A 12,682-nucleotide genomic window follows, 5' to 3' on the forward strand; every position below is an offset into this window, starting at 1 on the left:
GCTTGGTCATGTTTGCTATGCTTGCAAATAATGATCGTGGGTGGTTAATAGAATTTCGAATTGTTTTTGAACATATCATTGGATCTGTAGCACAACCAAATCAATAAGCTCTTGAGTACCAAACTGCCGATTTTTATTTTTTATTTTGTTGTTGTCCGATAGGCGGTTGAAAGCCTACAGAAATTGCATCCATAATAAAGATGAACAGATCCTCCATACAAAATCTGCCTACAAAACCCTGTCTATCTGCTATGACCGAGCATCGAAAGATGTGGCAGCTCTTGCAAGGTGTGAATGGGGGCAAAGAGGAGATTAAAAAAAAAAACTTTAACTGAGTATATTAAAGAAAAACAGAATAGCTTTCTGCAGTGGCCAAAATAGCGTGTGATGGCTTAGTTTGCTTGTAGCGTGCTGTAGAGACCGAACGAGCAGATGATCAAGCATTGAAAGCTCATCAGCATCACAAGGCGAACACTGTTCAGGTGGTTTTGAGGAATTTCACGTCGAATTCCTGCCTTCCTGCCTTCCTCTTTGCAAGCGACCTTTCTCACGTAGTGCTTCGAGCACGGCCCTTGAGCAAGCTCTGATACCAGTGTTAGGCTTGTGTTAGGGAGGATGAAGGCATGGTGCCATGACGAGGAGGCTGCAGAGAAACGAGAGAGCGAGAGAGAAAGGCAATAGAGCTTGTGAACAAAAAATAACACTACTTTCATTATTTCTTTTGTAAATATATATAGCCAACATTAGCCATGAAAAAAGCATGCAATTTGGACATTTAATTGCTACTATAAAAAAGCATGTTCCCATGGATAGTACTGGGCTTGAAAAACCTAACAGTCCTTACAGTGTCCTTCTACATAACTTCTACATAATATCATTGTCCTTGTCCATATGCAATCGCCCTTGTTCATTTGTCAATTCTGGTCTACTCCATTGTATAGTTCAATAGTTTGTATAATCAAACTACTGTTAGGTTTTTCATTTCAAAAACACACACACACACACACACACACACACACACACACACATAGTCTCAACACACTCATGTTGTTCCACATTAGGTGTAGGTAGTGCCAACTCCAAGACCATCTGATTATGGCCCTTTGTGCAAAGATACAATGTGCAATGTGCACATTCTTGGTGCCAAAAAGACAATGATACATAAACGTACCAAGTATAAGATTTGTGTTCAACGTTATATGAGATGCGTGAAAGCTTCAAAAGCTCGACATTTTTTAAAGCTCGAGTATAAATTTCAGGGCTAAGTGTGCATTTTTGTAAAAAGAAAAGGGAAGTTCTTTATGGCCTTCAAAATGCAAAGTAGAACTCTCACCTTTCAAATGGTTTTTTAAAACCAAAGTAGTCACCTTTCAAATGGTTTTTAAAAGCAAAAGTAGTTGGAGTGAAACTCTATAGCCTTGAAAGTATATAAATAAATATAGATAGATTACTTAGTTTCTTGAATTTTTGCCATAACTTAGAACTCAAAACTCATCCTTTTCATTTTCTACTAGTCACTTTTGCATTTCAAAATAGATGTTTCTTTAAGTTCTTTTTTGAAATGAACAAGAGTGTGACATGTGGATGCCCTCTCTTCTCTTGAAAAATTTAACTTGTTTCATATATAGTACTAATACGACCAACCGCTTTTGACGGCCTCTCTCTCTTTCTCTCTCCCTCTTTATCCCCTGTCTAGGAGCCACTCTTATTTTTGAAATTTAATCGTCATCTCGCAGCTTGCGCCGCGTGTAAAGGGAACTCCCTTTTTCCATATTATGTTAGTTTAGATACATGTAATATGTGTCAACAACATTAGGTACTGTGATTGAAAAAATCCTTAGAGTATGTAGGCCATAAAATTGTCTTCTTGTTTTAGCAGGAATAGGAATATTGCATATTTAAAACATTTGAGATCATTTTTCATAAGTAATTTCTCATTGATTATGCTAGTTTCAAAATAGTTCATTCTCTCTCCCTTCAAGCGTTAAAACTTTTTCATTCATTCATTCATGAGAGAGAGAGAGAGAGAGAGTATTTTAACGCCCCCTATTTTTCAGAAAAGCAATTCCTCCAATTTTGCTTTTTACAAAAAAAAAAAAACTGTACACAGCCGACGATGTACGTCACTTTTCCTGAATATCTTTACGTGCGGAGTTGCTGACCGCCTCGGCCCAGAGCTTTGTCGGAGCTCAAGTCGCAGCAGCGGAAGAACAAAAAGAACGCGCAGACACAGCAGACCCAAGAAGCCGCAGCCGAAGCAGCAGTAGGAGTAGTAGAAGAAGAAAAGTAGTGGTGCAAGAGCTCATGAACTTTCCCAGAACTACATAATGTGCATTTCCTACTCAAAGAGTAGTTGCATCTCATACTCATCTTTGATTACATGAGAAAAACCCTTCTTCTCAAAGGAGATAAATGGGTTTAGACACTCTGCGAGGCAGCTTGGCTGGTCTTGTTTCTTCTTGGTCACCAATCAAACAATCTACGGAAGCTCCCCAAACGTATGTTCATACCAGTAAGTCAGGCATTCTCAGGGGTTGTTCTCTAAGCTCACAAAAGCACACCCGCCTCTTTGTGGCTCGTGGCAGCGGTAATAATGGTTCTGTATTTGCATCGCGGCCAGATTCAGACAGCAATGAGCAGCCTCGTCAAGGTATTTTGTTGGTGCTCAATGTGCTTCTACCCACTTGATTTGCTTCTTATCATGAAAATATTTTTTTCCCATTCTTTCATACATGTCATATCGTCTCACTTCTAAAAGGCCATGTTTGTGTATGTGCTTGAAAATGTTTCTAAAAAAGAGTGCCTTTCTCCACCATGTTTGTAGGTCTAAAACCTATGTTCGTAACTATCCTTGCTTTTGAAGATGTTTTTATGATTCATTTAAGCATGTTTACTGTCAATTTTTGGATTAGTACTCGATATAGTCTCAATTTGTCCTCTTTAGGCAGCCTACTTGGTTCTATTTTGCGTTTGAAAGCCTTGTCCATAAAACAGTTGGAGAACGAGCAATTGAGCATATCTGCACTAGAGTTACACCATAATATAAATGCTTGCTGGATCAAAATTTCTCTTACAATTCAATGTCTTATGTTTGAACTTGTCTTGCATATGTGAACGGAGAGTAGTGTCCATCTCTGTGCATGCTGAATACCTTGTCCATAAAACATTGGGAAAGCGAGCAATTGAGCACATTGCACCATAAAGTTTGTAATCGCTTGTTCAATCAAAAGTTTCAATTCAATGTCCTATGTTTGAACTAGCTTAGAGAGTCATTTTGTATCGGTGTGAGTTGCAAGCCCCTAGAATAACGTCAAAAGTTTGCAAGGATCTACATGATTCAACTAGATAGATCTGCAGAGTGGGCATCGTTGGATTTGTACAGCACCTCGAGATGAGTACATTGCACTCCTGCTGCCCTTCACCATGGTCTTGGGCATACTTTTATGGCTAGTGCGCCTCCTGGGCGGCATTCCAAAAGTGGTCGGCTGGATAGAGAAGCAGCCTAAAAGCTATGCAACGGGCCACATTATGTCTAGTTGCCCACTGGGCCCTTTATTTTTAGGGCATTTTTGTTGGGTTGTTGGGGTATTTTCCCTACCTCCACCTTTTGGTCCCTATGTATGCAGGGCATGTGGGAGGGAGCCTAGGGGTGATCACATGTTAGTTTTAAATTGCCTATCGCAGGTCTCTTGGCTCATGGTGGTTATGAGCCCCCTCTAGCATCTCTATAGTGCTTTGTCTCCTACTTGTCTCCATCTCGCTCTCCTCTCACACCTCTACACCTGCCCATTCATATGGTATCAGAGCTTCAGGTTCTTTGGATCTTGGACCAAGCACACTTCTATCGTGATAGGTTCGCTCCCAAGTTGTAGATCTCTAGTGGTTTTTGTCCAAGAGGAGAGAGGTGGCCTTCTGGAGCGTTTTTGTCGTGATAAGCTCCTTTATCTTCTTGCGGTGCTAGGGCTGGCCTTTTCATTGAAAAGAACTACCTCAGCTCTCCTAGTACTTTTGCCTTGTAGCAGCTTTTTTTGGAGCTCTTGCAACATTTTGCAGAAAGGGGGGCCAGGCTGGCAGCGCTGGATCTATGATCTTGAGCTTTCCGGGCACCCGCCTTTCCTTCCAGGTTAGGCATCCGGTGCCTTGACCTACCGAGATCTGACAGCAAGTATTATAGTGCTGTTTTTTCTCTGTTTTAAACCCTCCGATAGCTGTGCACACAGAGTATTGCCCTTGTTGGATCCTCTGCAACGCTCTGGTAACAGTCAGGAGGATGCGAGTACATTGAAATTTGTGTTAAGGCTGCGTTTTTAGCCCTCTCAATTGTGTTTTTGGATGGACATTAGCCTATTTGCTTGCATTTTGCACATTGGAGGATATTATGTCTTGACATGTGGTGGTGCTGTAGCATATGGTAGCTTCGACTTTGGCTTGATTATCTACGGGCATACGAGCCTTGGGAGATCCATTCATTCCAATTTTTGCTTGGCGCTTGCGCACTTTAGAGTGGGTCGTGACTCGTGGATTGCTTTGGATACGCATGTGCACATATCAGAGGAGAGGATGCGTGACGCAAAATATGGCCACGACATCGGCATATGGGATCATGGTGTTCCTAGAGATGACATGACCACTATGGGTCAACGGATACATATATGTACCACTTTGACCTTGGCAAGATAGATTTGTGGCCTCTAGAGAAGCATTATCATGCACTTAGAGAGATAGTCTCTACTTTCTTCTTGGACAAGACTCAAGTTCATTGCCTTGATCTACAGATTGGAGTGTGACTTGAGTGCTTTGTAATCACCGAGCAAAGACAAATGCAAGCAAATTGATACAAGAGTAACAATGGTGAAATAAAAAAATTATGCCATGCACATTACTTTCACTACCACAATTTGACACTCAATTGAAAAAAGATGAGATTTTAGAACCATTATGAATATTGAATACTTGAGACATAAGAAATCTCTTCATACTCGAAACATATAAAATTCAATTACATGTGGCATACCTCCTCTCAAAAATAGCTCACCGAAAATTTGGCACCTAGATTTTGTAAAAAATTCTATCCGAGAACCTCATAAAGCTTGAAAGAACTCCACTTTTGTAAGCAAGCAGAAAGAAGTGCCTAAAACAAGCGTACTCTCTCTCCTCTCAGCTCCGCAGTGCAGCACCCTTAAGCTGCCCTCTCGGCACTAAAATGGTGGAGGAAATGAGGGCAGCAAGCTGTGGATGCACCCGTTGCAACTACATCGATGGTGTATGCAGTGGCGATGATGATGTGATGTGCCCAATGCATGATGAGCTCAAGCATACCCAACTGCCTCATGACCATCTCAATGAGATTCTTGAGGTATTGCTTTTATCTTCTAGAAAGTCATACTGGTTGGCTTTATAAAAATTCTTCGTCTTTTTGTAAAAGCTGCCGTTGTCAGAGTCCGAACTATCTGAAGACGAGTCCTCTGTAGAACTGTCAGCCCCACGGGGCGAGATTCAGGCTTCTTTGCCTTTTTCTTGCCCTTTCCAAAGCTTGCTTTTTGTTTGCTTTTTGCCTTTTCTGTCTTCTTCGCTCGAGTCAGAGGAGCTAGAAGAACTGCCAAAAGAAGAAGAACTGGGTACTCCTTCAAATCAAACATGCTTCTTCTGTTTACTTGCCGACGCAAAAGTAGATTGACGACCCAAATATCCCGGGAAGTCAGTGCCTTTCTTCTGCTTTTTGTCGTGCTTTTTTGCTTTGTTTTGCGCATCAAAAAGCTGAGCAATTTGTGCATCAACCACCTCTTCTAATTCTTACTCTGTATACATCCTTGGAGTAGGAGGTTTCTTCAGGGCCGGTTTGAGGGGTGGTTCTCTGGTCTGCCGCCACTGTGCATGCACCTCATCGAAGGAGGTCTGGCTCATAAATTTTGCAAATTTAGGGTCCTTCGCAAAATTTAGCATCATCTTTGTTGCATGGCCGATCAATCGTCGACGCTCCATCTCTTCGATCTCCGCCTGAGTAGGCTGAGGTGGGCCATACTTCTCGTGTGAATCTTCGTTGTGATCTCTTCCCGCATCTTCGGATGCAGAGGAAGTCGACTGATCTCTGCCTGAATCTATAAGTGCCGCGTAAAAAGGATCGGGTTTCCATAGAAGAGAAATCGGCCGTGCTCTAATACCACTGTAACATACTTGGATACTCCAAGTCGAGATTCTATCGCGACACCACAAGAATTTTCTTCAAAACAGTTTACAGTTCACAATTGATTCGACACTGGCCCGACGTAGTTCCGTGCCTAGAGATATTGGCCCCAAAGACTGGCGCCCCTTTCGGTGTTTCTTTTTGTATCAATCTGTTGCAAAAGTACAAGTGAGTGGGAGGCTCTCAGTCCTAGACTCTGCGTCCAGATGGTCTGAGAAGTGGGAGGCCTGCCCACTTATTTAAAGATTACAAGGGAGGCTAAAAGCAGAGCCCAAAAGCTTTAAAATCAAAAGCTATCCCAAAAATAAAGCATAGCCATTCTTCTCACAAGGCCTCGTAGGAAAATAAAGCAAAAGCTCTCTCTTGCAAATTGCGTAGCCAAAAAGCTGGCCCAAAATCTGCCCTGCTTTTCTGTACGCTGCTGCCACGTCAGCATCCCGTAAATCGCGCGGCAAATTTCGGCCTATCGTACGGTGCTTGCCATGTCAGCATTGCAGTGAGCAGGATTGTTTGCCAAAAAGGAGTGTGTGTACTGGGCAGCCAACAGCCACATCACCAGTTTGTGACATCCCCACGCTTTGATCCCTACTTTTAGAGTTTGCTCACATCCGGACATACCTCTTTTCCCACTTGGGACGAGATTCTCCCTTCCCTTGGACAGATTGAGGGGCACTCCACACTCTGAGCCGGAGGCACTGTTGATGCAGAAGGAGCTTTGATAGCTCAAGGAGGTAACAAGAAAGGTAAAGGTAAGAAGAAGAAGAAGAACAAGGACATCGAATGTTATCATTGCCACAAGAAAGGGCACAAAGAATCAGAATGCAGAAAGAAGAAGCGAGACGAGGCTAACAGGGAGAAACAGACAGCCTCGACTGCAGTTGTAGCCTCTCACGAGACGGTGGGGACCGCTCTTGCTACATCGCAGTCAGGTACCTGGGTTGTTGACAGTGGAGCCACCACTCTTATGACTCCCCAACAGTCATGGTTTAGCTCTCTCAAGGAGACTCACGGGCAGACCGTCCTATGCGTGACAACCATGAGATTCCTTTGTCTGGCACATGCTAGATTACCTTTTTTCGTTCTACCTCTTTTCGTTCTACCTTAGACTCGAAGTTCCGTTCAGTGGAGGCGCTTCTACGTTCCGGACATGGCCTTCAACCTCCTCTCTGTGTCGAGTTTGGACTCTCAGGGAGCTGACATATACTTTGGGAGTGGCACAGTCACCATTTCTGATTCTAAGACAGGTACTATTCTTGCATGCGGTGGGCGCGATGGTTCCCTATATCGCCTCATTGCTCTCGTGTCTAGGACCACGGAGTCTTCTTCTCTATGGCATGCACGATTTGGACATCTATGTTATCAGCAGCTTCAACAGGCTGTTAGGACCTCTATGGTGGAGGGTTTACCAGCGATATCTCCTCATCAGGCGTATGCGAGGCTTGCCTGATGGGCAAGCAACACAGGGTTGCCTTTCCGAAGCAAGCATCCAACAGAGCTTCGACACCACTTGCACTGGTTCACATTGATTTATGTGGCCCGATGAGCACACCTTCATTTTCTAGCTCACAGTTTTTGCTTGTGCTTGTGGATGATTTCAGCAGGTACACTTGGGCTTTGTTCCTTAAGCTTAAGTCGGAGGCTTTCAGTTTTGTTCGAAATTGGAAGACGATGGTTGAAAAGGACTTGCACGTCAAATGTATTCGCTGAGACAGAGGGGTGAGTTCACCTCGAAGGACTTTGCAAAATGGTGCAAGTCGGAGGGCATCCAGCGCCAGCTGACTACTCCTTACACTCCTTCCCAGAACGGAGTTGTTGAGAGGAAGAATCGGACTATCATGGAGATGGCTCGTGCAATGCTTGCGCATGCTTCTTTGCCCCGGGTTTACTGGGGAGAGACGTGCAACAAAGCGGTTTACATCCAGAACCATTCTCCTACCCATGCTTTGCAGGACATGCCTCCTTATTAGGCTTACTACGGGCGCAAGCCCTCGGTCTCACACTTTCGAGTTTTTGGGTGTCCGGCCTTTGTCCATGTGCCAAAGGAGAAGCGACAGAAGTTAGACTTCAAGGCGAAGAAGTTCATCTTCCTGGACTATTCACGAGAGTCTGATGGATACCGGCTTTACGATCCTGACGCCAAGACCACCACAGTTAGCTATGATGTGACTTTCATGGAGCTCTTCAGCACACGTGCAGAGGGGGCAACATCCAAGCCTATACCTTCTCTACCTCCTCGTCCACCTCCTACACCTGATCCTACCCCTGTTCCCTCTACACTGCAACTAGTTACTTCACCCGATCATGCCATGTCAGATTTTGATTCTGATATGGATGATGGTTCTCCTTTAATGGAGGCAGTCCCACCCACCAAGGAGAAGTTAGTTCTTGGTTGGCTTTACTCTACGGTTTCTTCCTCTGGAGTCACGAAGTTACCAGACTCACCAGACCCTGGACAACCTCGACGTTCTGCACGCCTCAAGGACAAGCAAGTTTATGATGGCGCGGAGCTCGTGAACTTTGTCCTCATGTCTCAGATTCAAGCTTCACCAGTTGAGCCTTCCTTGGTGGAGGAAGCACTCCAGCATGATTGCTGGAAGCGTGCCATGCAGATAGAGATGGACGCTATCGAGAGGAATAACACCTGGACCTTGGTTCCCAGGCCCAACAAGCGGAAGGTGGTTTCTATGAAATGGATTTTCAAGACAAAGTACAAGGCCAATGGTTCCCTCGACAAACACAAGGCGAGACTTGTTGCTCAGGGTTTCACACAGCGACTAGGCGTGGACTTTGACGGGACCACAACCGCTCGCATGACTACCATACGCACAGTGTTTGCTCTCGCAGCCAACTTTGGTTGGCCTATCTTCCAGATGGATGTCAAAAGTGCGTTTCTGAATGGAGATTTGGATAAAGAAGTTTATGTGGAGCAACCTCCTGGGTTTCGTATACCAGGCAAGGAGGATTGGGTCTATAAGCTGCGGAAAGCATTGTATGGACTAAAGCAGGCTCGACGACAGTGGTCCCTCACACTTGACCAGTTTCTCGTGAAGCTGGGGTTACGGCGGTACCTCATCAGTTTCCAACTGTTATGTTGTCTCTGATGGCTCTTTGGTTGCGATAGTGATTGTTTATGTGGACGATCTCATTTTCACAGGCTCATGGACTAGCAGGTTCAAGTCGATCATGAACTCTATGGAGACGCGTTTCGAGACGACTGATCTTGAGCTTCTTCACTATTTTCTTGGATTCGAGATTTTTTAGGTGCCAGACGACATCTTCTTTTCTGAGCGGAAGTATGCGAACGGTACCCTGGAGAGATTCCAGATGACAGGCTGCAGCCGGATTGGCACTCCTCTTGAGCCTGGAGAGAACGTATCGCTTTACGATCCTTCCCCACGGATTGACTTGGAGCAGTACAAGAATGTTGTTGGCTGCCTCGTATGGCTGACTTATTTCCGACCAGACATCTGTTACACATTTTTTGTCCTCAGTTCCTTCAACACCCGACCTCGTGAGCGACATTGGCAGTGTGCCCAACGTACTTTGCGGTACATCAGCGGCGCTTTGGACCATGGTGTGGTCTATAGTCGCTCTAAGGGTTGCACCTTACTTGATTGGTGCGATTCAGATTGGGCAGGATGTCACGTGACACATCCAACCCTATCTATCCGTGGACAAGCTAAGCATGACCAGGGATCAGTTCAGTCAAGTCGGTCTAGAATAGCAAGTGATCTGGCACCTTTGTGAGTCTGTTCGCTCGCAGACAGTGCATGTCCAGACACTTAGAATAGATGCATATCCTCTGGTTGCACACAGCATGATCATCAGATTTCCATCAGAACCCATCAGGAGCATTTTTACAATGCATAGACCTATTTTCCCTATTTTTGACATTTTTCACTTATTATTTTTAAGTGACTTTTGTTGAAAACTAGGTAGGGCAATTTTGCTAAGTTTGTATATATAGAAACCTAGCACTAGTACTTTCTGGTAGAAGAGGCAGTAAGAGCAACTTGCTCAACAGACAACTTCTTAGCAAGACACCCCCCCCCCCCCCCCCCCCCCCCCCCCCCCCCCCCCCCCCCCCCCCCCCCCCAGCAAGGCCTAGCGTTTTTGCAACACAGCATTAACACTGGCGTTTTTGCACCATAGATCAGCCCTCGCGTTTTTGCACAGCAGATCATCCCCGTTGACCACAGCAGACAGCAGATCCACTAGCGTTAGCAGATTCTACAACAGCTAGCAGATTTCCACCACGGCAGAAGATTTGCAGCCCTAGCGTTTCTGCGTCTGCAAGACACCTCAGCGCCTTTGCAGATCTTCGTGACGGAATCAGCCCTAGACTCAGCGTTTTCAGTTTTCAGCAGTCAGTACGCGTAGTAGAACCCCCGAACCTCGCAGATCTCACCTTCCTGCAGCAGGTCCTTGCCGCACGGTCAGATCCCACGAAGTTTGTAGATTCAGCCCGGAAAACGCAGATTTCAGCATCTGCGTTTTCAGTGCGTCGTGGCCGCATCGTCGTCATCGACATCGTCACCGACTTAGAGTCAGAATTCAGCAGATAAAGATTTGCAGATTTTGGCCATTAGCGTTTTCAGATTTCAGCCCGTCTCGTCGTCGTCCTCATCGTCGTCGAGTCCAAGCATTGTAGAGATTTTTGCAATCATAAGTTGACCGCTCTCGCCATAGAGAGTGGGGCCTTCGGAGGAGGGTTTGACAACATTGTGGTGTTGTATTCTCTTCTCTCTCTATCTCTCAGTCTCAGCACCTTCATTCACAGTTTCATCCACTTTGTTTGTGTCCATTGCACTCTCTCACTAAAGGAACGGAAGGCTCTCCCTTCCGTAAGTAAAAGGAACCTCGAGCATAGTTCGGAGCACTCATCTTGAGCAAAGTTCAACATTCACTTCCGCTGCACCTTACATTGGTATCAGAGCTTTGACAGTGTTCTGTATCACTCAAGGAAAGAACCACAAGAACCACATGATTTTTTTTGCTTGTTGCGGTGGCACGTAACCCAAGACCTCTTGGGCGTGTCGATTCCTAATCGTGTTTTGAAGAGTGATAGGAAACCTAAGAAAGAAGGGCTTGTCCAGCCTTCCCTTGTGCCTCTTTTTACTCTTTGAGCGCGGACTATGCACTTGGCGGCCGGCCAATCGACATGAGGTGGGAAAAAGCAACCTTGGTGTGAGCGCAAGGCCGCCAAGGGGTGCGCCCGCGGAAAAGAGCAGAACTCGGGTGAAAGAAGATTCTTTTCTAACACAGATTGCAAGCGAAAGAAGCACCTCAAGAACTCAAGACCCAAGAATCCAAGACCCACAAGAACCCTAGTTCCTCGTGAACTTAAGAACCCACGACTTCAGTGGATGGTCATCACTTGAAGCGGAATGGATACTTCACTTGGAGGTGATGAGCATGAGAGAGGCGAAGAATTTTCCCCACCAGGAGATTTTTCCGACCCTTCCCCATCTACGCCAAGGATTGCACTAAACTCCTATGGAGGCTTTGGAGCAGATGTTTATGGACAGGAAGTTAGAACGCGAAGAAAGAAAAGCAGAAATACAGCGTGAACACGAAGAAAGAATGGAAGCCATAGAGCATGAGCACAACGAAAGGAAAGCCGCCTTGTTTTGATTCTTTTCTCAAGTGCAGGCACAGATTCAAGAGATTTGGGAAAAGGAGACTCTCTCTATCTCTTCTCCTCCAAAGCAAGACACACAAGAATTACATGAGTTGCATGATAATGACAAGCATGATGAATTGCATGATAATGATCAGCATGATGATTTGCATGATCAAGATGTGATTTCTCACAAGGATGATGATTTGCATGAAGATGATGTGATTGTTCACAAGGATGATGTGTTAGTTGATACTTTCTCTAGTGAAGCTAACCTCGTTGCATAGACAATCAATCACAAAGAACCGATCTTGGCTCTCGAGCCTAGGCCTCACAGGAAGTATTATGTGTTCGAATGATTAGTCAGCATGCATTGTTCGAGTGTTTCATTCGTGATCGTTTCCTGTATGTTAGTCAGCGTCTTTATGTGATCCCTTTTCATAGGCATGCCATATTGTACGTTGAGCACGATTCACTCATGAATTAGCACTGATGTATGCGGATTGTTCATGTAAAGCTGAAATGTTTGCTTTCAAGGAAGTCACATTCCATGTCTCTTCCTTGGCATGACACAGTCGTAGAAAGAGCACAAGAAAGTATGAGCACCAAGCATGGGCATTTCCGTTGTGAATTGCCACCGTTGATTGATTTAGATCAGAAAGACGAGATTCGATCTCATTGTTTGTATGTGTGTGGTGAACAGTTTGGCACTCCGCCTATTTGTTCATCTACATTGCATGCACAGTCTTTGAAGAAAACTAGAATTTTTTCAGTCACTTTACATGGAATGGGTATGTTCATGGTTTTGTGTTGGAAGTGGTTTCAGGAATTTTCCTCCTCGGAGATTCTTGAAGAAGGTGGACCTACGTCCATAGACG

The 12,682-nt window shown here is 44.9% G+C and overlaps 1 protein-coding gene across 3 annotated transcripts in view; it reads left to right on the top strand.

Moving 5' to 3' along the window:
- The first annotated feature begins 2,137 nt into the window (after positions 1-2,137).
- LOC147417857 (serine acetyltransferase 2-like) overlaps positions 2,138-12,682 on the top strand; it is a 112,150-nt gene continuing 101,605 nt past the window's right edge. For all 3 annotated transcript variants that reach the window (XM_086506452.1, XM_086506453.1, XM_086506451.1), the window contains exon 1: positions 2,138-2,650. In XM_086506452.1, coding sequence (XP_086362578.1) covers positions 2,594-2,650 — 57 coding nt within the window. In that variant the 5' untranslated portion in view covers positions 2,138-2,593. The remainder of the gene's footprint in view (positions 2,651-12,682) is intronic.

The sequence above is a fragment of the Adiantum capillus-veneris genome, chromosome 30 (assembly GCF_014529385.1).
Source record: "Adiantum capillus-veneris isolate H3 chromosome 30, ASM1452938v2, whole genome shotgun sequence".
NCBI classification, from domain to species: Eukaryota; Viridiplantae; Streptophyta; class Polypodiopsida; order Polypodiales; family Pteridaceae; genus Adiantum; species Adiantum capillus-veneris.